Source organism: Podarcis bocagei (genome assembly GCF_964188305.1).
Source record: "Podarcis bocagei genome assembly, chromosome: 5".
Lineage (NCBI taxonomy): Eukaryota > Metazoa > Chordata > Lepidosauria > Squamata > Lacertidae > Podarcis > Podarcis bocagei.
In genome coordinates, this window is record NC_138129.1 from 22886491 (window position 1) to 22912230 (window position 25740).

The window sequence follows — 25740 nt, forward strand, 5'->3', positions numbered from 1 at the left end:
AACATTCGAAAGGTTCTTCGCTATACTTAAAATGCCTGGCAGGCAAATGTTTCCAGCAGTGTAAATATATTCTATGAGATGATGCTACGAGATCGAGAGGTTAAGAGCTCAACAAAATAACCTATCACCAACAATACTCTGGTGGCTTGTTAAGGTTCAGAATCATGCAGAAATGCCTCCATTTACTGAGCAAGGAAGAACATAAAATGTTATGTGGCTGTCAGTGGGGGAAACTTCAACTTGAAAGCAACCTGCGAAAGCAGAAGGTAACTGAACCCAAATGCGGGGCATGCCTTGTCATATTGCTCGACTGTCTGCCATTTGGCATAATGATCCCTTCCAATAAGCTCAGCATGTATTCCTGTCTGGAAGGGTTTGAAAACTGCTGTAAAGGGCACCTTATAAAAAAAGAGAGATCTAGATAGAACAAAGGGCTTTGCTGCTGCTGCTGCTGCTGCACTGAATTATGGCACAGTGGGCTTTAACTTCCACAGAAGAACATTGTGCATTAATGTCTCTCAAGCTCTGCACTCAAAAGACCTGCCCTCCCCACCCCAACAAACAATACTTAAAAGCTGGCAGCACATAAAAGCAGCTGTAAATTTGTACAATCTTGCCCAGGAAGCACCTCTCCATGGCTGACCCATTGTTTGTTTTTTAATTTGTGGCTGAGTGACTAGTAACAATAACAAAACATTTCATTGTGTTATTATTTATATTTATTACTCTGCATGGCGCATTGCAAACGAGAACTGGATACTGTATTGAGGAACTTACACTCCAAGGTTTATAGACAGGGGAGGCAAAAGAGGAAGGAGATGGAAGCAGGGATAAACAGAAGGAGAATATGTGTTTATTTCATCCCACATGGTTAATTTCACAGCCAGGCACCATTCATTCATTCACTTAAAGTATTTTCGCCCCACCCTTCAGCTGAGTAGGCTCTCACTGTGGCTTATATAGCATAACATCAATAAAAACAAGACAGTCCCTGCCTACATAATCTAAAAGGCATGTCACAAAAGGAAAAAGGGATGTAGAGGGAAGAGGTGTCAGGAGCTGGAGACAAGTGCAGGTCAGCAATCAAAGAAAAACACAGTGTCAGTGAAGTTAACTCTTTATTCAAGAAACCGAAACAGTGCAGGCCTGCTGACTCCGGCAACTCTTCCCTGTAGGTCTTGCTCCAACATGGCAGTTGCGAGGCTGAAGGTCCCTTCCTTTCCACCACTTCCTAAGGCTCCTCCTCTCCAGTGTCTTTCCCAAACAGTCACAAACTGCGCCAGCACACAACCCCGCTCTGCTCATTTCTCTGCATCTTCTAGGAAACCAGGGGGGAGGGGAGCCGTTTGCAGGAGGGGGAGACTGCTTGGCTTCTTGAGCAGCCTGCCTCTTTGTCTCCTGTCTCCCCTCCCCTCCAGCTTCCGCCTCGGAGTCTGAACTGCCCTCTGCCACAGACTCTTCCTGCTCACCAAACCCTGTTACCTCATGTGCTTCCAACACCTCCTCCTCCCAGCCTGCTCCTCCTCCTCCTTCTGAGCACCACTAACACTGAACTTACTAATTGCTAATCTATGGTGCTGCTTTTGAATTATGGTGTTGGAGGAGACTCTTGAGAGTCCCATGGACTGCAAGAAGATCAGACCTCTCCATTCTTAAGGAAATCAGCCCTGAGTGCTCACTGGAAGGACAAATCATGAAGCTGAGGCTCCAATACTTTGGCCACCACATGAGAAGACTCCCTAGAAAAGACGCTGATGTTGGGAAAGATGGAGGCCACAAGGAGAAGGGGACGACAGAGGACGAGATGGTTGGACAGTGTTCTCGAAGCTACCAGCATGAGTTTGACCAAACTGCGGGAGGCAGTGGAAGACAGGAGTGCCTGGCGTGCTCTGGTCCATGGGGTCACAAAGAGTCGGACACGACTAAACGACTAAACAACAACAACAAAATCTATGGTACAGCCGCACTTGGATTGCTGTGTTCAGTTCTGGTGGCCACACCTCAAAAAGGAGAATCAAATTGATACGGGGGCTGGAGTAACTTCTCTATGAGGAATATTTGCAGTGTTTGGGTCTACTTGGTTTAGGAGGAAAATGAGTAAAGTAGGAGTGTATGCAATTATGTACCGGGTACAGAAAGCAGATAGAGAGATACATACAAGAACCCAGAGTCACGGAATGAATTTGAAGGGCTAGAGATTCAGTGAAGATAAAAGGATGTACGTCTTCTTCACACAGTTCATTGTTTAAACTATGGAATTTGCATCCTCAACATATTGTGATGGCAAGAGCAATGGGCCCATGACCCTGAATACCAGTTCCCGAGAATTACAAATGGTCTTGCCCCCAAGTCCTGCTTGTGGGTTTGCCAGAAGCACCCAGTTGGACACCGTGGGGGGAAAAACCAGAGGGACTTTTTCATCTGATCCAGAAGGACTTTTTATATGCACACATAAAGCCAGTTCTGCTGAACTGTGGCCATAATTCATAACTGCAGGCTGCAGAGTGGAAGTGTGCCCTGTTATATCCTTGCTTGTTTTTAAAACTGATTAAAGGCAGTTTGAACGGGCGGTGGCAAGAAAACTGCAACACAAGTTTTTAGATGTATATTTCCCTTGTATATTTGGAATGTTATGTCTCTGGATTTACTTTTGCTGCAGCTGCCAGCTTGGAAGCCATTCTGGGTAATTCAATTCTGCTAATGGAAATTGGTTCCCGTCCCATAATGTATTGATTCAAGGTTCTTGGTGTTTAAAAGAGAAAGATGAATTTCACGTGTGAGAAGTTTTACGCATGTATCTTTCTCTTGGCTATCAAGTTTCCAGTGCACTCCATTCCGGCCATATGTGCGAATAAGAGACAGCTGCTCACTACAGACAGAATCTAGAATTCCATTTTCTCTTATAAGGGGAGCTACTGCTTTCTGCTCTGTTGTTGTGGTTGGTGAGCTAGCTTGGTCCAATACAAAAGACAGAAGGCGTGTGCTCCATATCGACTCTCTCCCAACAGAAATGGCAAATACTTTAAAATGCTGGTTTGCTTGTGTGAAATTTGCTAAGGACCGACAGGCCTGTCTCTGAGCAAAGGAACACAAATACAATCAGAAATGGCAATGGAAACCAGCAGAACATTACCAGGGCATTCTTGCTGAATTACAGTTTATCAGGCAGTGTGACATTGTGGTTGGAGTGTTAGCCTAGGAGACCAGGGTTCCAATCCCCACAGAGCCATGAAGTTTGCTGGGAGATCTTGGCCCAGCCACAGTTTCTAGCCTAACTTACCTCATAGAGTTGTTATGAGGATAAAATTGGGGCAGGCCAATGGGGTGGGGGAAGAGAAGAACCATGTATATGACCTTGAGCTCCTTGGAAAGAACGTGGGATATAAATCAATGTAATAAAAATATAAATAAAACTGTCAATTGTGTCTTGAATTAATATTATGGTTTGTTTTCAAAATCACACTATGCGTCTGAGTTAGCCTACCAGCACAAGGGCGTTTTCGTTAGTGCCGACACAGTCTTGTTAACTGGTCACTGTAGTCATTTTGATTTCAGGTAATCATCACTTTCCATTCGTTTTGCATTTTATTTCCCCGTGAATTAACTCTTTGATATTCTGCCTCCCCACAGAGCTTGCCAATTCAGAATTGTACTTCCTGGATTTGATGAAGTGTATCTTCCGACATCTGATGAAGTCGTTACTCTGCGAGGTGCCACAAGACTCTTATTCTTGCTAAGGGCTAGTCCTCACTTGTATTATTGATGTGGTAATTATAGTTATCATTTAATAGCTTGAGGGTGTTACAAATAGCAGGGGAGCAAAAATCCCCATATTAACCAACGGTAAATAAACATCATGCATCAGCCTCTTACATTAACTATACATACATGTGAACTTAACTCTACTTCTAAGGCAATGAAGTACGTATAAAACATAACATTGTTTTGGATTAGGAAGGGGGAGCATCCGGATTCCTTGCAAATGAGACCAGTGTGTGAAAGTTTAAGGTAACTAAAAAGAGCTGAAACATATACCTGTGCAGTACAAGCTGGTGAATGCTTCGGAACTAGCACTGTTCCAAGCTTTACTCATAATACCAAGATGTGAAGAATTTTAATCTATTTTTAATGCTAAAGGACAAATGCCAACTTAGGTTATCAATATAGTGTCAACAGGAGGAAAACACTGACTGGTTCAATGAAGTAAGATTGGACCTTAGATACAAACTGTTTGTGGGTGAACATATCAGACGACACAGCGATTCTTCAAAATGGCTCTTGTTTATTCAGAGGCCAGAACAGAACTGAACTGAAGGGTTCAGCCAGCCTGCTTATATAGAGCTCCACTACAACGCTACAGTAGCAACTTTCTGTAACTAGCCAATCACTGAACGTCACTTTCAATCCCCTATTTGCATATGTGGACCTGAGTGAAAACTACCCACAGTATCCCCCTGCTGGCCCAGGGTGAGAATTTCAGTACATAACACAAACCATTTTCAGACACAATGCTAAACCACTGTTTAGTGTGACATAAAGAGCGAAGGTGAGCAGGGGCTTGTACACAACACTTTCTCCCCTATTCATAGGAGCAATGGACTGCTGAGGGACGTAATGGTTTGTGTGCTGAGAAAGGTAGTGCACTTGTTCGTGAAGCAGGGCTTTTTAGCCCCTCTATCACATGTCCCCTTTGCAGTTTAACAAAACCTTCTCCTACTTTGTTTTTGACCAGGCTGAAGACATGATTTGACCCCCTTCGCAATGTTTCTGGGGAAAAACCTTACACAGCTTTATATGCTGTAGGAAAGCATTAACAATGTGAAGTCAGAGAGGGCTGCGAAGAGGTCCCAGGGGCAGGAAAGGTGAGCTAAGCTACACAGTCCCAGTAGACAGAACTGAAGGCCGGTCGGCTAAAAAGCAGCCTATAAATAGCAATGTAAATAATGTAAATTCAGCAAGAAAGAAAGCCAAAAGCGGCCCAGAGGTGCAGCAGAAGGCTGAGGGAAAGAATGTGTCAGTAAACTGAGAAAAGGAGGGATCAGTAAGAAAAGACCCCAGGGACCAGAAGAAGATGTGTGGTGCTAGTTGGAACATAAAGCAGCCTGGGGACAATAGACCGGGGCAGTAAGGCATCTGGTTGTGGATTAACGTCCACAAACGGAACTGAAATAAATCAACAGCACCCTTTGTTTATTACCATGTCCTCAGTTTGGTTTCTCAAATGGAAGGCTATTTGAACAACGGAATACCCATACAACCAAAATGTTTGCATATGATGCAGATGTTAACCATGTTCACAGATTTCAGATACATGTTGTTAGTTTAGGCCTCATGTTTGCTGTGGTCTTTTGTCCTTCTCATTCAATGGCTGCCCACCCCCCTCCTGTCAGCCTAAGGCAGATCCCAACCACATATCCAAATCTTCACTCTTGGGTGACATCCAATTACAACTAAGGCAGTGCCAACAACACTGCTACTACAACGGCCAGCGCAGCAGTATGTAAGCCCCGCTCCCTCAGTAGACACAGCAACATAATGCTGCTGACCAACCTTTGTGTTCTCTGCCCTGCAGGTCTCCCTTACCCCAGTGCCTCTTCACACTGGCTTTTAAACCAAAGTGCATTTTGCACAGGCAGCCCTGTGTTCTGTAGTCCTTGAAGAAAGGGGCCTTTGCTTTTCAAAGGGAACTGATATTTATATTGTTTAAAATGTGAGGTCTGCGCCATTCTGAGAGGGGGAAGGCCTTTCCCAGCCTGACTGAGTTCGCTGTGGTACGGAGCACAGTCCTGCCACCACAGTTTTAGACTGAAACTAATGCAAACCAGCTGTGAGAGGGAATCTCCGGGGGAAAAAGGGGACAACTAATTTTCTATGGAGGTTTTAGTTTTATGAAGCTTAAGCATCTCGGTGACAGTAAGCCAAGCACAGCCTCTCCGTCTCCTGCACTTTCCACGATGTTAGAGGAATCTAATGTTTATAATGTGCAGGGGTAATTTACATTTCTCAAGGAAGTGCTGGGAATTATACCACCAGAGCACATAAGCAAGTTTCAGAGGCAAGAACCTCAAGGGAATGCATGTAACGAAATACCAAAGCCTGTGTCAGTGAAACATCCAGTCATTACTGCTAATGTGTGCAATAAATATTGGGAGACGTTCTTAAACATGTACAAGTAGATTTATGCTGAATGTTCACATTAAGCAATGCACACCCCACAAACCCCCGGCATGGATTTATGCGTGTGATAGATGTTTCTTCACCTATGATCTTCCTTACCGCCTCCCCCCCACCTCACAAACCATGCAAATCTAGGTACTTTGTGCCAATGGCCACAGGCCAACATGCTACAGCAGTGAAACTTTTGTTGAGGTGAGGCAGAGACTCAAGTTATCAACCTGCCAGTATTAGCTGAGCTTTTCAAGATTGGTCCACCTGAAACATGCACTGAATGTGGTTAGGGAGCATGCTCAAACCTGGCTATCAGGGTTAGTAGCGTTACGGTTTCAAAACAGACCACCATACTTCTACAATGGGCTTCCTAAGTTTCCTATTGGTGCTAGAAGTTCAGGGTCTGGTTTTATCATCGTTTCGTAGTCTCTATACTCCCCTCTCTACTGAAGCTATTTTTAAAAATGGGGATTGGATAAGACTGACCACTCTAACAATGTGATGACAAAGAAAAGAAAGGCTTTCCCTAACTTTTATTACCCTGCTCACAAACAACCACACACAAATAACTATCACAGAGAATGGAATGCGGCTTTCCACGTTCCATTTTGCTATTTACGTCACCTTCCACAAACATCCTTTTCGAAAACGTAATTGTTGAACCAAAGGACTGGACCCAGAGGTGCCCTCCCATTTGGAGAAGAGCAGTTTTTATGCCACACACAAGAGAAAAGTTAAAACTAAATTCAAATATGTTCGGCTTGTGCAACTGGCTGTGCAATCTCCTGAACAAGCAGAATCATGAGAACTGTTTCATAATTTCTTACAGTCCTGTGAGAATTCTTAAGAGCTTGCAGCTAGTATTTTCCTGCTGCTCACAACCCTGTTTGGATCCAAAGCACAGGGGCCCCTTCCAGACGTCCTATTTATGGTGCATTCATTATTATTTGTGCCCATGATTGTATCAGGACAGTTATACATAACCCCAGTTTCAATACTTTGTGTGCCTACATCAGTTTTGTGGGGGTACATACTGCTTCAGTCTCAACCAGTGCATGTCCTGTAGCTTTCAACTAAAATCCTGTAACTTTTTGCATCACAAATTGTTCTGGTTTATTTTCTGTTGTGCTGCACAGCACTTTTGTTGTGCTATAAAGCAAAAATGCAATAATGCAGGAACAACGGAGAAGCACTACAGAACAACTGATAAAGTGGAATCATGTGTGGATGATCCAATATAAATACACCACTAATACACTATTGTTAAATCAATGTCATGTTGTGTAATACGCCAGCCAACAAAACAGAACACTATAAAACAAACAGCACGAAGGGGCTCAGAGCTGAAAAGTAGCAAAAGAGCATAAAGTCCTTGTTAGTAAAGTCATTTAAATAATGCAGACAGAGGCCAGAGAGAAAAGAAATCCAGATAATACTTTACTGAGGAAAGTGAACAATGAAGTGTATAATTTTGAGGAGAAAGGAGAAGAGAAGCTTTGTCTTTCTTATTTCAGGCTTGTTCATAGGAGGTAAACATTCAACCAAAGATACAAAGGTAAACTTCCTCAGAACTTCACATCCAATCAGGCCATGTGCTACCTCAGCAAACATCATGCCACTATGCCTGGTTGCTGAGCAACACTACCTGCACCCCTCCCGGCTAGCTGACTTTAGCGCTAATCAAATTAACTCTTCAGTTTAGTGCTAATCAAATTAACTCTTTAGTTTCACACAAAATTATCTCTGCTGTTGTGCATCCAGCCGCCCCACATCCCTCGACTGGATAGGACTAGCTACTTCTTAGCCCTAAGCCATATACAGTGGTACCTCAAGTTACAAACACCTCGGGTTACAAACACTCCGGGTTACAGACTCCGCTAACCCGGAAGTTGTACCTCGGGTTAAGATCTTTACCTCAGGATGAGAACAGAAATTGCGTGGCGGCGGCGCAGCAGACCCCATTAGCTAAAGTGGTACCTCAGGTTAAGAACGGTTTCAGGTTAAGAACAGACCTCCAGAATGAATTAAGTTATTAACCCGAGGTACCACTGTACAAACTCTGCACCACCATAAGCCACGTGCAGAAAGCATCTGCATTACGTTAAGGAGTCAGTGGTACAGAGAAGCACAGGCAACTTGAGCAAGCGTGCCAAGCTACATGCTACAGGGAACACCAAAACACCCAAGGCAATTCATGCCTTTCCTTGGTTTGAGAGGTCAAGTTTAAGGAGCACCTCAAATTGATTAGATGGGCACAGGGGATCGCTACTGCTTTCACAGCTGTTCCAGCACGTCACATCAAGACTCTCTGCTGGGTGGCCAACAAGACCAATCAAAATAAAGCTACGGGGCCCTAAAAGGTGTCACTAAATCCATGCATGGGAAAAGAGTCCTTGCTTTCCGTTTAAGTGGCTTACGGAAGGCGGGGTGAGAGAAAGAATCCTGCCCCCCCTCCCAGGTGTACTAAGTGTGGGAAAGTTCTAAGAACACATTCCTCAGTAGCAACTAAGGAAGGAAGGTCCCTCTGCATCCCATGCAGAGCTTTCACCAGCACTTTGGAAAGGTAAATAAACCCCAGAGATGAAGAGCTAGTTAAAAAAACGGGGAGGGGCAGCTTTCTCCTCTCCTGAACAGCTAAAGGAAACTTGTTTTTGATCGGAAAAGAAGCTGGGAGTCTCTGGACAGTGTTCCAAGCTTAAAAGGAGCTGCCTCATTTATTTATTTTTTTAAAATTACAAGCACCAATGAAATAACATTCAGCGAGTGCCTATAATCCCAAGGGAGAGACAAAACTGACATTGAAGGTTACTTGCCTGCACGGAGCTCTTTGAATGCATACATCTTAAATATAAATTGCACAGAGGCAGGGAGGAATAGCCACATAGGATTTTTCAAACATCAGCATTGCGTACGAAAAAGAAAAAGTCCCTCGAGTAAACAGAACGGACATCTTCCACCCCAAATTGGCAGAGAAAGTTGACGTAAGAGATTAGATATGAAAGCATTTTGAAAATAAGCACACCAGTGTGCAATTTCTCAAAATGATGTAGGAAATCCAGAAACTGAGAGTTGCTTGTGTCTATTTCAAGGCTTGGAGTAGCACTAGAAGGTAGGAAGGAAACACAACTCATTAGGGATGGGTGGCAGGAGGCAAATAACCTTTCCTCTGCTCAACAAAGGACCCTGCCACTCTCGCCACAGTATGCTGCTTTGATTTATGTGCTTGCCTGCTGGGTTTAGAAACCAAAGGTAAGCCTAGTGGGTAGGATGGGGGAGACGGCACACATGGTTTCAGGAATACATATCTGCCAAGGTAACATCTGAAGGATGAGGATAAACAATATTAAAAGTAGTCTTTGCTAGAAAAGTAAGAAGGAAATTTTACATTAGCAAGTAAAATAAATTATGCCAGGTATATCATCTAGTTCTTACTTATTACACTGATTCTAGCATCTCATCCTGTGCTGAGTTAGGTACACAAGTCTACTCATTTCAATTAATAGCCTGTTCTGCTGTGAACTCACCTAATTCTGCAACTATTAGGGCAGATTACAACATCAGTAAAATACAGCATCAAGACACAATTGGGTGGGTGGGGGAGGAAATGGTCTTGTCCCAAACACACAGACCATAGCTTGCAAAATAAACCAGGCATGTTAGCATTTCCCATCAGTACACAACAAAAATTGGAACTGTTTGATGCTGCAACAAACTGCACAGCTACGTAAAGCCATACTGACCGTGCATCTGGTAGGTGTAGGGGGCTTGTCCTGACGTTGCGGTGCTGAAGCTAGAGCCATAGCTAAGGAACCCACTCTGCCCCGGCGAATGGCTCAGGCTGTCTTCTGTCTTGATGCCTTAGGAGGGCAGAGGGAAAAAAACCAAAGTTATGACTATGAAGCTACAGTCAAAACATACGCAAGCAGTCAGTGCATTAAGGATTTCTTTTCTTTGACTGGGCTGTTTACGTTTCTTATACTTACTGTTTGTCTAATGTAAAGGGAAAGATATTGTTTTTTTTTACATTTGTATCCCACCTTTTCTCCAAAGGGCTCTATGTGCTTTCCCCCTAACCCAAATAATCCTCTCAACAAGCCTGCGAGGTTGGTTAGGTAGGGAGACGGTGACTAGTCTAAGCTCAGCTTCATGGCTGACCAGGGAGTGGAGTGTTCTTAATAGACTTCTGCATCAGTCCCATAACTGCATTCTATGACATACACAATAGCTAGTTGAACAAGAACGGTCATGCCATAAACTATTACAGTTCTCAAGAAAATGTACTTTAACGTTTGTCTAGTGAAGACTGAAACTGTTCTCAGTTTGCTGACAGAGTTATGGCATCACATTTTACTTTCCCCAGCTACAGCTGAAGAAGTTAGTGCTTTTCCCCCCTTAAAAAAACGTTTAGGGGTACTCTCATTTTCCTACTCATATTGAAATGCTGCCCCTCAATGAGACCAAACTTAAGATTCACAAAATATTTAGGGGTATGCGTACCGCTACGTCCCCCCCAGAAAAAAAGCACTGGAAGAAGTGAACATCTTTTGAACTTGGTTTTTCACTCTCTCTTGCCTTTTTTAAAAAACTGCTGCTGAAACCTGGGAGCCCCTCAAATCCTGTCGGGATATAAAGTGATCAACCGGATGGCTTTTAAGAGGAACAAAGAGCCAGGGGCTCTGTTTCTCCACCTACTTTTCCTGAGCTGGAATTTCACTGTGTCTCTTTCCTGATCAATCCTCTGCCACTTTTTGTAGGCCACACAACACAGTAGGCTTTTTGAGGACGAGAACCTTCCAGTCTTCCATTTGGATGACAGATGAGGGAGATCACTGAGGCATTCCACAGGTGGATTAAGCCCCCATAGGCCCACTTAACTGCTTTGATCAGCAGAATTGGCACTACTACAGGTAGCACATGAGATTACCCCACATGTGCCCACTCACCTGCTTCAATCGGCGGAATTGGCACTACTGCCAGGTGCCACATAATACCTGTTCCACATTTGTAATAATTTGATTGCTTTGATTACACTTTTGAACCCCTTGCCTATTGAAATCAAGCAGGCATCTTCACAGTACCCTTTTTCGGTGTCTGCTAAAACATTCCTGTTTAGACAAGCCTACCTGGATGTAGGTACCTGGATAAAGTTTAGGTAGTCTTGATCTGTTTTAGTTAGTTGACTTTTGTATGTTAGGTTTGTGAATTGTTCTTGGTTTTACTGTTTTGTCTTTTGTAAACTGCTTTGAGATTTGTTTTTTGTTTTTACTATCAAGCGGTGTATAAACTTTTCAAAATAAATAAGCAAATTCCAACCTGGATTTCTATGACTGTCCAAGAGCTGAGGAGGGTGTATGTGTTGGTGTTGGGAGAAATGTGTGTATGTCTCTTGATGGGCTGTGAGGTTTTTGGCAGTTCGAGTCCCTGGGTGTCCTGATGAATGACTTTGTTCAGGAAAGGGATGGGGTTAGTGATCTCACTTAATTTCTCAGAGGCTTTCCAACACCATCAGCCATGGCATCTCCAATGGGTTAGGAGTGGCGGGTACTGTCTTACAGAGGTTCTGCTGCTCCCTGGAGTACATGTTTCAGAGGGTAGCCCTGGGTGACTAGACCTCAGCACCCTGGCTATTAAGCTGCATTGAGCTGCAGAATTTAATTCTATCCCCAATCCTGTTCAATATACCGTATTTTCCGGCGTATAAGACGACTGGGCATATAAGACGACCCCCCAACTTTTCCAGTTAAAATATAGAGTTTGGGATATACTCGCCATATAAGACTACCCCTCTTCCAACGCACACCAAATAAAAATTTAAAAAACCAGTCTCCAGTCCAGCTCGGAAATCCGCTCCACTTCCCAGGGCTTCTGGGGCCAATTTTCAAGCGTATTTCTGCTTCATCTAGAGAGCTTGGTGTCCTCTGATTTAATTTGCTGTCATTTTATCCTTTGGTGGGGAGTTGCTGCAGGAGCTGCTGCTGTAGCCGGCGTATAAGACGACCCCCGACTTTTGAGAAGATTTTCCTGGGTTAGAAAGTAGTCTTATACGCCAGAAAATACAGTATTTAGGAAGCCATTTGAAGCAGTCACCAGGGGATAGGGAGTGCACCATCATCAATATGCTGGTGTGGCTGCGCATGTGCTGAGTCAGCGCCTGGATGCCATGGTCATGGTGGGCTGGATGTGGGCCAGTAAGTTTAAGCTGAATCCTGACAAGGCAGAAATCTTTCCTAAAGAATGCTCTGATTGCAGACACTATAACTGCAACATCAGAATGCAGGGGCTCCTAACACAGTCTTCTCCACCTCCAATCCTACCCACCAGTAATCTGGCAGGGGAGCACATGTCACAGTAACCTCTTAAATTTAAAAATGGCTGGTGGTCTGTCATGACCCAGGGTGCAGTTCAGATCCTCTACATTCTCTAGGAAGGAAAGTGAGCTCATACAAACTCCATGCAGCTGGATGTTTACATGATGCAGAGAAGTTCACACTCATTATCTGGGGATGGAGGGGGTCCACCTGCACCTCCCTCGTGCAAACTGCATTTTGTTTTGGAATCGGCGAGAGTGGGGCACATCTCACTGGGAGCCACGTATGAGCTCAGAGTTAGTAGTAAAATTGTCCCCCTTAGCTTATTTGCAACCATTTAGATTGAGGTTGAATCCTGACAAGACTGAAGTACTGTTTTTGGGGGACAGGGGGCGGGCAGGTGTGGGGGACTCCCTGGTCCTGAATGAGGTAATTGTGCCCCTGAAGGACCAGGTGCGCAGCCTGGGAGTCATTTTGGACTCACAGCTGTCCATGGAGGTGCAGGTTAATTCTGTGTCCAGGGCGGCTGTCTACCAGCTCCACCTGGTACACAAGCTGAGACCCTACCTGCCTGCGGACTGTCTCGCCAGAGTGGTGCATGCTCTAGTTATCTCCCGCTTGGACTACTGCAATGCGCTCTACGTGGGGCTACCTTTGAAGGTGACTCGGAAACTGCAATTAATCCAGAATGCGGCAGCTAGACTGGTGACTGGGAGTGGCCGCTGGGACCACATAACACCGGTCCTGAGAAATCTGCATTGGCTCCCAGTACGTTTCCGAGCACAATTCAAAGTGTTGGTGCTGACCTTTAAAGCCCTAAATGGCCTCGGTCCAGTATACCTGAAGGAGCGTCTCCACCCCCATCGTTCAGCCCGGACACTGAAGTCCAGCTCCGAGGGCCTTCTAGTGGTTCCCTCATTGCGAGAAGTGAGGTTACAGGGAACCAGACAGAGGGCCTTCTCGGTAGTGGTGCCCACCCTGTGGAACACCCTCCCTTCAGATGTGAAGGAAATAAGCAGCTCTCTTCTTTTTAAAAGACATCTGAAGGCAGCCCTGTTTAGTGAAGTTTTTAATATTTAATGTTGTATTGTTTTTATCACTTGATTGGAAGCCGCCCAGAGAGGCTGGGGAAACTCAGCCAGATGGGCGGGGTATAAATAATAAATTGTTGTTGTTGTTGTTGTTGTTGTTGTTGTTGTTGTTGTTGTTGTTGTTGTTGTTATTATTATTATTATTATTATTATTATTATTATTATTATTATTTGGAAATTAGAAAAAGAACTTCAACAGAATTCCCAGAGGTGCATTATCTTAACAGTAACACCCTATGCCAAAAGCAAGCCAATTTGTTTGGGCAGCTAGGAGTGATTATATGCTATTATCTCAGGCTCCATTGCTGCTGTCCGACTTTAGCTTTCATGGGTACACACGCAGAGAAACGGCTTCTCGTGACATTTGTATTCTGATTACAATCAGCAACACGCATGCAAACACTCAACCCGTTGCAGCCCTGGCCACGGTTAATCTTCAGTGACATGCTTTTTCGGGAAGTCTGTTGTCAGACAGAGAAATAACTTGGCACCAAATTAATTTCCACGTACTTCTCCGTTTTGTCTACGAACTTGGGATAGTTTTATTTTCGAGCCAGAAAAACAATAGTACTTCATTGTTCTTGGTTGACTGCCAGGTGGGATTTTTCAAAATCTAGAGTATCACATGCAGAACTAGCCAGCCTGGGGAGGAGGGGGAGGGGGGGAAGAGGGGAGACCATTGTTCGGAAGATGCAAAATAGGTAATCTGCAGGATTTATAAACAGCATGTGGGGCTGACTCATGTATGCCCTGAAGACAGCAGCCAGTAGCCAATGGCCTGGTTTTCACCTGCTGTTAACAATGGCAACTGTTCAGCATTTGTCTTGGCTTCTAACCAGCTGATACAACACATAAACGAGATCTAGGAAACCAAACCTAAAGATTTCTCTGCTTGCCTTGTTAGAGTTTAGTGTTATAAAGGCAGGTCTCTATGCCTGGAGATGTTCACGTCCTAGTTTTATGGAAATCCATTCAATATACTTGTTCATCCAGCAAATCAGGCATTTTTATTTTTTTTAAAGTAAGGGATGGTGATATAAAATTGACATTTACCCCAAACATTCTTTAAGTCATGAGATGCAATGGATGATAAAGGAATTAAGACTCCGAGAAAGACTTGCAAAAACAAGCCTCAAAGATTAAGTTTCTGTTATCTGATGTGGATTGCGATGGCCTTCTTACAAACAATACCCAAAAGAACTAGACTTTAATTTTTGCTGTTGTTGTTAATAAGTAGAACGTACAGATCACCCTTATCAGAAGAGACATGGAATGACTCCTGCATTCCGCATCCCATTCAGGATGCATCAGGAACGAAATTCATTCCTTACATCATTCGTGAAAGCACTCTTACGCTTTCAAAAGCAACAGAGAGAGGTTCAGGGGCCGAGAATATATAATACATTTTGAATTTCTGAATGAGTTACTGCTTCCCACGATGCCCTACAGAACCTGTCCTGCGAAAGCCACGCAGGGAATTTGCCTCAGAAGTTAAATCTGAATTCAGATATTTGGGACCTATGCGTAATACTTGGTACCAGTTGCTGGAAATCACAGGAGAGGAAAATGCTTTTGTGCTCAAGTCCTGTTTGCAGGCTTCCCACTGACATCTGGTTAGCCACTGTGAAAGATAGACAGGCCATTGGCCTCATTCAGCAGACCCTTCTTATGTTCTTATGACTTAACATGTAGTCCAATGGAGCCTGGATAGTTTAGTTGGTTAGAGCGTGGTGCTGATAACGCCAAGGTTGCAGGTTCAATCCCTGCGTAGTCCTGCATTGCAGGAGAGTTGCACTAGACGATTCTTCTGGGTCTCTTCCAACTCTGCAGTTCTGTGATTCCATGTACGTAGTAAATGGAATTTGTCGGGTTCACATGTTTTTTTAGGCCTGATCCTGGCGGCAGTTCCCAATAAGCAAAAAATAAGTATCTTTCTGGTGAAGCCGTAAATAAAAGCCCACTTCGTTCAAACGTTCTTCTAAACCATGGTTTCGACTGATCACAAATGAGCAGCAGTAAGCCTCAGGGTTATGCACATCACCTCCCCTTCTCTTCCTTCCTCCATTCAAGAAGTCAAAAGCCTTTGTGTTCACTTTTGACTGAAGTACGATTTCCCCCTAGGAACACTGTTTTATTCCAACTCTCTTTAGTTTAAAGTTAACCAAAATATCAAAATCGTGATTCAGCTATTTCAAAATACCAAAATATTATCTAATAAAAACATCTAAGTTGGAAACAGTGAGACTGTACACAGAGGAAAACAAAGGATGATGTATTTGCTAAAAAAAAAAACTATAAAAAAGTGAAAGCAGAAGCTTTTGCCTCTCTTCCTCTCACAGTCAAAAGAGACAAGTAGAAGATTGTGTGTACCAGAGGCACCGCAGTTTGGAGATGGTCCAAGTCTTTTGAGCTTCTAAGTAAGTAAAGCTCAGGTGCCTTTCATGGGTTAAGCAAAGCATGTTGTCCAGCATTAACCCCCAGCACCCTGTGAGCACGCAGCAACCCTGCCTGTTATTATCACATGTGTGTGTGCTAGTCCTCCCATGTACTCATTTACAGTGGTACGCTTCAGGTTACAGATGCTTCATGTTACAGACTCCGCTAACCCAGAAATAGTACCTCAGGTTAAGAACTTTGCTTCAGGATGAGAACAGAAATCGTGCTCCGGCAGCGCGGCGGCAGCAGGAGGCCCCATTAGCTAAAGTGGTGCTTCAGGTTAAGAACAGTTTCAGGTTAAGAATGGACCTCCAGAACGAATTAAGTACTTAACCCAAGGTACCACTGTATTGTTTTTATTATTATGTCATGCATCTTGTGTTTTTATGTTGTAAAAACCACCCGTAGATGAAGCTTGTAATACAGGCAGCGACTATTTTAGGCGTGTCCGATATGTGCATGACTACGAATGAGCGCATTGCACCAAGCCAGGGAGTGACCCCAAAACGTCACAGAAATGGTCAGGGCAGGGATAGAACGGTGTGCTTGAAGCTTTTCCCCAATGGTGTTTCACTAATACGTGTGGTGCCTTGAAACGTAACCCCTGCGTAAATTGGGAGTTGCCTGCATAAATTTACTAAATAGTAATAATAATACTCATCTCGCCCCCTTTGGTTCTTTCCCACTGTTAGGCTGCATAATGCATTATGACCCAGAATTCTCATCCTGAGTCCGCTGGTTGCTCAGGTATCGCACCAGTTCTCCTGCATGGTAATCTCCAGTTATTCAGTACCAGCCAAGTTCTGATCTATTCAAAGTTTGTGTGCTTGGATCAGATCATGCAAATGCTACTTCCTGCTATGACAACAAACGGCAAAAGTCTACAAGAAGTGTTTCAGATGCTAGTTCAGTGTTTTGTGTTTTGTCTTCCATTTCCAGTCTTCTGAACTGCTACTGCAAGTACTAATTTTACTACACCCAAAGTTATTTTATCATGCAGTGCATTGCACATTCCAGCTTTTTGGCCGTTTCTGTGATTTTGTTTTAACCCCCCACACTATGCCCTTTACACGCTGAAAAAATCATGCACATTACTCCACGAACGGGAAGAAAACAAAAGGAGATCTCAGCCTTCCAAATACATCTAACACGATCTCTGTTTGTACAGGATGAAGCGTGGCTGTTCTATGCTGTGAGCGCACAGGCTCTCAGCTGCTGAAAACAGAAAGGCAGGGTCTCAAAACGAACATCTGCTCTCTATTAATTTTGCTACAGTGTATGTCTGAAAATGCACACCGCATGCGTATGTAAAATATAAGTAGTGCCATCATCTAGACTAGAGTTTGCTGTGCTTTATATAGAATCTCTATATAGAATCCTATAATTGTAGAGTTGGAAGGGACCTTGCAGGATCATTCAGCCCAACCCTCTGCAATGCAGGAATATGCAGCTGTCCCATACCAGGCACAGATCTCTTGGCTGGCCAACTACTGAACTAATAATAATAATAATAATAATAATAATAATAATAATAATAATAATAATAATAATTTATTTATAACCCACCCATCTGGCTGGGTTTCCCCAGCCACTCTGGGCGGCTCCCAACAGAATATTAAAATACAATAATCTATTAAACATTAAAAGCTTCCCTAAACAGGGCTGCCTTCAGATGTCTTCTAAAAGTCTGGTAGTTGTTCTTCTCTTTGACATCTGGTGGGAGGGCGTTCCACAGGGTGGGTGCCACTACCGAGAAGGCCCTCTGCCTGGTTACCTGTAACTTGGCTTCTCGCAGTGAGGGAACCGCCACAAGGCCCTTGGAGCTGGACCTCAGTGTCCGGGTAAAACGATGTGGGTGGAGACGCTCCTTCAGGTATACTGGACTGAGGCCATTTAGGGCCTTAAAGGTCAGCACCAACACTTTGAATTATGCTCGGAATACGTCCCCCAGTAACTCAGATTACAAATATTCCATGCCACCAGTATCCCATACCACTACTTAACAGGGAATGAGGACCAATTTGTCTAACCCTACCCTCTTAACATGCAAGAACGTCTTCCTTAAATAAGCTGGAACCTCCTGATTGACCACCCTCTCCACAGCTTCAGAGCATATGTGTTGACAAAGTCAGAAGATGCTGTCTGCTTCCCTCTTCAGCTTAATAGCAGTAACTGATGGCACCCTGCATTTTGATTTTTCTACTCCTAGTCCTTATACCATGATACTATGACCCACTGTTTGTTCTGTGTCTCTTTTCAGATGATCTGACCCATGCATTCAGTGAAAGGTGAAAGGGATCTAAACAATGGCCATGCTTCAAACGTCACTCACAGCACCCTCTGACAATGCGACTAGTGTTCATGCATGCACACACAAGGTACAGTACAGTGGTACCTTGGGTTACATACGCTTCAGGTTACAGACTCCGTTAACCCAGAAATATTACCTCAGGTTAAGAACTTTGCTTCAGAATGAGAACAGAAATCATGCTCAGGTGGCGTGGCAGCAGCAGGAGGCCTCATTAGCTAAAGTGGTGCTTCAGGTTAAGAACAGTTTCAGGTTAAGAATGAACCTCTGAAATGAATTAAGTACTTAACCCTAGGTACCACTGTACAGCTGAATGTTCAGTGGCTGAGTGCATGGGTTGTGTTTCTCTGCTCTACTGAATGACAGAGAAAGGCTTATGAACTTCAACCAATGAAACAGCCACCCTAACAGCTGCTGATACTCTTGAAAAATTACAGTTGTTGTCCGGACATTTGTAAAATGAAGCAAGGGCCTATAAACCAGAGGTGAGGAACACACAGTGGTGCCGACTAACATCTAGGCAGCCACAACTCCCATTAGGTTTCCAACCCAGCTCTACACAACATGTACTGTAGTTTCTTATTACTGAAAATAAAAATGAAACAGCTAGCACACTACTCACTGTAGGAAGGTATTCCATAAGGTTGGCCAGGCGGCGGATATGCAGTATAACCAGAGGTTTGCTGGATTCCTGCACTATATTGAGTCTGTCCATATGTGGCCATCGTTGGAAAAGATGGGACTGTTACTATATGGGGATAATGCCTATTCAAAAGAAAGAGGGAGAAATTAGGACAAACCATGGATGACTTCGACAGTTAATTTCTAGTTGACTTGAAAAATTAGATATAGTATTCTGCTAAAGCATGCTTTTAAACAATTATTTCAAATCACTCCTTTCTGAACAATCAAAAGAACTGGAGCAGGCCTATGGGGTATGTGGGGTTCCTTGCCTGAAACCGTGGGGGAACTGCTTCTAGTCAGTATAAGACTGTACTGAGCTAAATAGTTGTGATATAATGCAACCCCTGTTTTTTTGCAGGACACATTCATGCTTGCTTTTTGCAAAATTTGACGCGATTGTTATTGTAACACTAAAAACAGCTTAGCTCAGACATCATGCAAAACCATGGTTTGTGACTGCTAACCATGGTTTGGATTTTAAACCACGAATTGGGCTTCCAAGCACACCCCTAGGCTTTCATGCGAACATCATGACTGCTGAGTAACACAGGAGCATCAATTTAGAGGAATTCTCTTCTATGTGAACGAGAAGAAAGGGGAATGTTGCTTCTAATCTGGCTTTGGCTGTAATGTGCCGGCAATATTGAAATACAGAAGTATTATTCTTCAGAGTTACTATGCAGATTTGTACACACGTTTAAAGCTGCAAGCCTAACCTCACTTACCTGGGAGCAAGCCCCACTGAATTAAATAGAGCTTACTTTTGAGTAAACATGGTTAGGGTTGTGCTGTAATCAACTAGCAGCACAAACCTAGGCATGTCTACTCAGAAGCAAGTCCAGCTGAGTTCAGTTGGACTTACTTCAAGGTAAGCTTAAGATTACAGCCTAAGAGTTTTTGTTCTTGGTGAGAACCCTAGAAACAATACACATATTTTGACAGCAATCACAGATTCAGTCAGGCACTCTTACTTTGTAGTGTAGAGGTGCAGAGAACGCTGAGGCGCAGCTTTGGAGTTGCCTACAAAAGAAAATTAACACAGTAAATAACATCAACTATACTTTCCAGTGGAACAGCCACCTTATTCTGCAGCAACTAAAACAAAAGAGAGTCTTGCAGCACATTATAAACAAGTGGCATAAATTTTCATTGACTACAGTCTACATCAAATCCATGAAGAGCAGATATCTGTGGATATATATCACTGTGCTTCATGCACTGTGTGGGCTCAGGGAGTGGGGACTCTAAATTGTGGTTAGAAGGGAAGGGAAGAAAGCTACATTGACCTGAGTTATTTTCATGTGGAGTGACTTCAGCAGCCTATGCCACAAAAGCAATGCAACAAATGAGAGACTTCAAATTCTGGATGATTGGTCCTGAAATAAAGGAAGTACCAAAAGCTAGGAGGAAGGTGAAGCATATCCTGGGTCCATGCTCCTCTCAAGAAGGTGACACACTGATAGAAAAGCAACATTTGGCAAGCCATTTAGCAAAACCAGAAAGGAGAAAGTGCCAGGATAACAAAGAAGCATTTTCAAGGGAAGCAGAACTTCACTGGGTCACTGGTGTCCGATGACCTTCATCCAAGGACCACAAAGAATCTCGCAAGGGAAACCTCAGAACCCCTAGTTAGCCTATTTTACAACTCATGGGGGACTGGTATGGCCATACCACCCCTCTCCAGCAACTGTACTCATGACTATTAGTATTTGTAGTTCAAAAGCCAAATATATTTATTAGGATGCATATGTTCAGATTGATTTTTGGTTTCTAGCCTTTAGCATCCATTGCCACATTGATTTGCATCTTTACTATGCAATGTAAGGGCTAGAAGCTAAGGAAACCCAGCCAGATGGGCGGGGTATAATTTATTTATTTACTTATTTACAATATATTCCTTTAATATCTAGATACTTTCACCATGAGCAACAGCACCACCTAATACTGGATCCATAGCAACCTATTATTATTATTATTATTATTATTATTATTATTATTATTATTAAAAATGTGTCTTCTTCTCTTCTTTGGCGATCACCCGTAGCCAAGTAAGATTGTCTTCCATAAACACGGTTTTAACAATGAAACAATAAAAATAACAATTATAATGTGCCCTATGCCCGTAGAGCTCAGGGCAGTTCACACTATAAAAATACAATACTGCAAGCTACTGCATGGGGGCAGGAGTCTTACGAAGTGTCAGTCAAGGCCAGAAATCAAATTTTGCATTCTTTGCCTTGCGTGAGGAGAGAGTGGGAATGTGACAGCTGAGACCCCTTCATCGTGTTGTCAGTTCCACCACCCAATACATGTTGGAGGAAGAACACTGGCAGTGGGGAGGGAGCCTACTGTACCTGTGAAACTCCTTGGTGCAATGTAGAACTCCGCGCAATGAACGGTTGTAGATGTTTGCGCAATTCTAATCGCATGGTGGAACTGAACACCAAAACAGCCTTAGGAGGGGAAGACGTTCCCACGCTGTGTGAGGTCCAGAGAACCCCCATCAAACAGAGTCATTCCCAGAAGGTGTTATGTGGAACACAGCATTGTAACATATCTGAAAACAGAAGGTTCTGCACCTTCTTGCACACATTAAAGGAAAAATATGTACACATTACTGTGCTCTCAATAGCATGGGGGGCAAGTGAACAACGACTGAGCAGGATGTGCCCCCATAGCCAGAAGAGGATTGTCCTCATTAGGAAGTCGTCTAAGATGAGACAACCTTCAGTTTATTCAGCAATTCATAAGATAGTGAATTATACATCTCCGGCATGTTTTATTTAATGAAATATGCAAATACATTGAAAATATAAAGAAAGAATCCTATGGGCTCACGTAATATTGTTATTCTGTAAAGCCTGCGAGAACATTTCCAAAATATATGGCGCATGTTTCTGCAGAAGGTTTCTGTATACTTTGCTCACTCTCACTTGAAAATTATTCTCTGAGTATGATTTCATTCGCCTCTGATGCTTTAATGTCTTTTTATCATTACGTGGAATTAAATAGAGCCCCACCTATAGAAATCCATCAGTTATCAGTTAGCCTTTCATTTCTCAGTGTGAGAGCAAAATTCCTGGACTGAATGACCAGAATATACTAAAATTTCACATCTCTCTCATTTCCATTAGTCCTCTTCAGACACTCAAGGTGGGGGGGGGCATGTGGGCTTAAAGAGGGGAGGGGTCAGGGACGTGCATACAAGCACCGACCCAACAGCCCCACATGTGCAAGCTCAACTTCAGGCCTTAATATATTGAGAGGAAAGGTCTGAAAGAAGATTCCAAATGCCTTATTAGGGTTCCCAGCACATTAACCTCATCGTACTTTGAAACCTTTTTCAGGCACTAATATCAGATAGGCAGGAATGGAGCTGTTGTGAATGGGGAAATTGAGGCTAGGACTTGTGCGCACACCCCTGTGTTTGATTTACACAATACAGAATCCAATGTCATGAATAGGCTATTGCCTTATTCGCTCTCTATTCTCTGCGCTCACCTTTTGTTTAACTTTATTAATTATAAAAGAAAAACACAACTTCAGTAACCGATAGAGATACATCCCCTTAACCAAGAAGTCTAGTAAAAAAAAAATTAAATAAATGTTTCCTATGGAAAACCAGTAAGATAAAGCCCGGAATACGAAATAAAAATAAAAGCTTACAATCTTACTAAATATGTGGATTTAAATTGTAAATGTTTTAGCCAATTTACTGATCCATTTAGCATTAGCATGGATCAATTTTCAATGTTATTTAAGTTGACAATTGCTTCATCTTTTTATACCTGATCAGCCTCTGATTTTTGTTGTTGTTGCCATATCCGTCTTTTATTTATTCATACTCCCTTTCAGCTATTTTAATTTCAACAAAACATTTCTTAAAAGTTTAATTATTATTTTTTACTCCATAGCACTGTTTAGCAGTTCAATACCTCATGCAATTAAAACTCTGCAAGGTTGTTTTTCTTTATTAGGGGGAAGAATAGGTCTGTGATTGCTGCCACACACCCCTGTTGTGTCTCTGAGGGTCTGGGTCGGCATAGGCTGCCTGCACGATTTAGAACCCTGATCATGCCGAGTTCTAAAACCACATGGGGAACCTACAGAAATACAGCAAGCTGCCCCACTTCAGAAATTCCGCCCCAGCGCATGGATGGCATCAGGGTTGGGTACTGGGGACTACAATGGCGGGGGTGGGAGTGGGAGTGGGTATACCTTTGCTTTCCTGGTCCACACAATTGTGGACTGGAACAGTGAAAGGCAGAGGTAGGTGGGAAGAAAGTTTAAAATGTTCCATTTCCTGGTTCTGCACCAGTTTGGGGCTCTACACTAACCTCTGAGTAAGACAAAAAAGCAAACATAACACCCCCAGGCTACGCATTAAATGCAACTGGTATAGTTTGACCCTCAGACAACCCATGGGGTCCTGCTGGGAGGTACAGCTTCTCCAGCTCACATCCTAGCATCTGGCAAGGTTTGCCTCTGGCACCTCCAAGAGCCTGCCTGCTAAGCGTCCCAGAAGCCCCAAGAAAGATGCTGCGAGCGAAGGGTTAATCGCTACAGTTAATCAGCTAGTGCCTTCTGCCAGCCGCGCTCCAACAGGAAGATTGCCGAGGCCGGACCGCAGCAAACAATAGCTGGAATTGTACTAGCGAAAACTAGTTCAGCGGCATCATCCGCCAATAATTTTAAAAACAGATTTAAACATTCTCTCCCCGCCCCCCCCCTTCTTCTTCATACTGTCCAAGTGAAGGGAGAAGATGGGAATTGGGAAAGGCAGATAAGTTTCCATCCCCTAACCTCAACTACCAAAAGAATGCACCCCTTAGTACCTGCCAAGTTGGAAACTTCAGACCACAGATTTGACAGTGTGTGAGAGGGGTGGGGGTGGGGAATAAGCATTCTGCAATGATAACAGTGTCAGCATCTGCTTTTCGATCTTTAAAACACCAAAGCAGCGACAGCAGCACACCCTCCAACACTTCACGGATGAAAAGCAGGGGACCACTCCAAAGATGCACGCATAGGCGCCGACTCCATGGGGCTTGAGGGGGCCCGAGCCCCCTCAATAATTCGTTTGGGGGGGCTCAGCCCCCCCAATAATCTCGAGCGCGGCGAGATAATCTCGAGGCTCTGCCTGTTGACGCTTGGCGCGTCCGCGGCTTTTATAGGGCACCGGCGCGGCGGGGGGCGCCGGGCCGGGGGAGGAGGGCGGGCGGCCTGTCTCCTTGGCAACCCCATTGAGCAGCGCCGGCTCCCCCGGGAGGGCCATCCCCCCGCGCCGCCGATCGCCAACACCGCCGACGCTGTGGCTGCCCGAGCCCGAGCCCGAGCCCGAGCCAGCCAGTCAGGAAGGAAGGAAGGAAGGAAGGAGAAATGGGGAGGGAGACGAGGGAGGAAAATTGCGCGCAGGGTGAAGAAAGGAGAAGGGCGAACGAGACGAGCTTCCAACCCAAAAAAGGGCTGGAAGACTGGGAGGATGAAGGATCGGGAAAGAAAGCGACGCCTTCCCCGCCCGCGACGTCGCCCGCTTGTCATTGGCAGCGCAGCGGGTGCCCAGAGGGGCTGGGCACCGGCGCAGGGCCGCTCCGCAGCCGCGGAGGACAGCTGCGCGGCTAGCAAGGTGTGCCGCGTAGAGCGCGGCCCTTGTGTGGCCCGGTGGCCAGGCAAGCTCGGGCGGGGACCCCCATGCGAATCTAAGACGGGAGAAGAGGGCAGAGCAAAGGGGGTCCCTTCCCCAACCTCCGGCTCTGAGACTTCCCTGCGCCCCAGAAAAGCGAAAGGATTTTCTCTTCTTTTTTTTTAATAAATATTTTATTAAGTTTTCAAATACAAAGTTAGAAACATACACTGAAGAAAAAAGTAAAAGAACAAGAAAAAGAAAAAAAGAAAAAGAAGAAAAGAAAACCAACCATTCAACACATTTTTTATATAACTAACTGGACTTCCTCGCATCTCCCTTACCCTGCATTCTTTATAATAAAGATATCAGCAAATTATTACCTTGTTTCGTACCTTATTTTGTACTTTTCAAATACTATACCTCTAAATTTAACATACTTTTCATCAGTTACTTATATCTTAAATTAAACATAGTATTACCTTAGATTTTGACCTTTTCTTACTTAAAATATAATTTCCTGTTTCCCAAATCTAATTGCTGAAGCTATAGTTTCCGAATCGTGTAAATTTTTAACATTCATACAACTTATATTGTTTTTGTAAATAGTCCTTAAATTTTTTCCAGTCCTCTTCCATTGTTTCTTCTCCCAAATCTCGGATTCTGCCAGTCATTTCAGCCAGTTCCATGTAGTCCATCATTTGCGTCTGCCACTCTTCCAGTGTGGGCAAATCTTGTGTCTTCCAATATTTTGCGATAAGTATTCTTGCTGCTGTAGTTGCATACATAAAGAAAGTTCTATCCTTCTTTAACACTTTCTGGCCAACAATGCCCAAGAGGAAGGCCTCTGGTTTCTTGGGAAAGGTATACTTAAATACCTTTTTTAACTCATTATAGATCATTTCCCAGAAGGCCTTCACTTTTGGACAAGTCCACCAGAGGTGAAAGAATGTCCCTTCAGCCTCCTTACATTTCCAACATTTATTATCAGACAGGTGATATATTTTTGCAAGCTTGACTGGGGTCATGTACCACCTATAAATCATTTTCATAATATTTTCCATCAAGGCATTACATGCCGTGAATTTCATTCCGGTGGTCCATAACCTTTCCCAGTCCTCA

At 43.8% G+C, this 25740-nt stretch overlaps 1 protein-coding gene across 4 annotated transcripts in view; it reads right to left on the reverse strand.

Moving 5' to 3' along the window:
* EYA2 (EYA transcriptional coactivator and phosphatase 2) overlaps positions 1-25740 on the reverse strand; it is a 145739-nt gene that overhangs the window by 57913 nt on the left and 62086 nt on the right. For all 4 annotated transcript variants that reach the window (XM_081196334.1, XM_081196333.1, XM_081196332.1 and 1 more), the window contains exons 3-5: positions 19967-20015; positions 18934-19076; positions 9909-10025 (exon numbers count right to left, since the gene is read on the reverse strand). In XM_081196334.1, coding sequence (XP_081052460.1) covers positions 9909-10025; positions 18934-19076; positions 19967-20015 — 309 coding nt within the window. The remainder of the gene's footprint in view (positions 1-9908; positions 10026-18933; positions 19077-19966; positions 20016-25740) is intronic.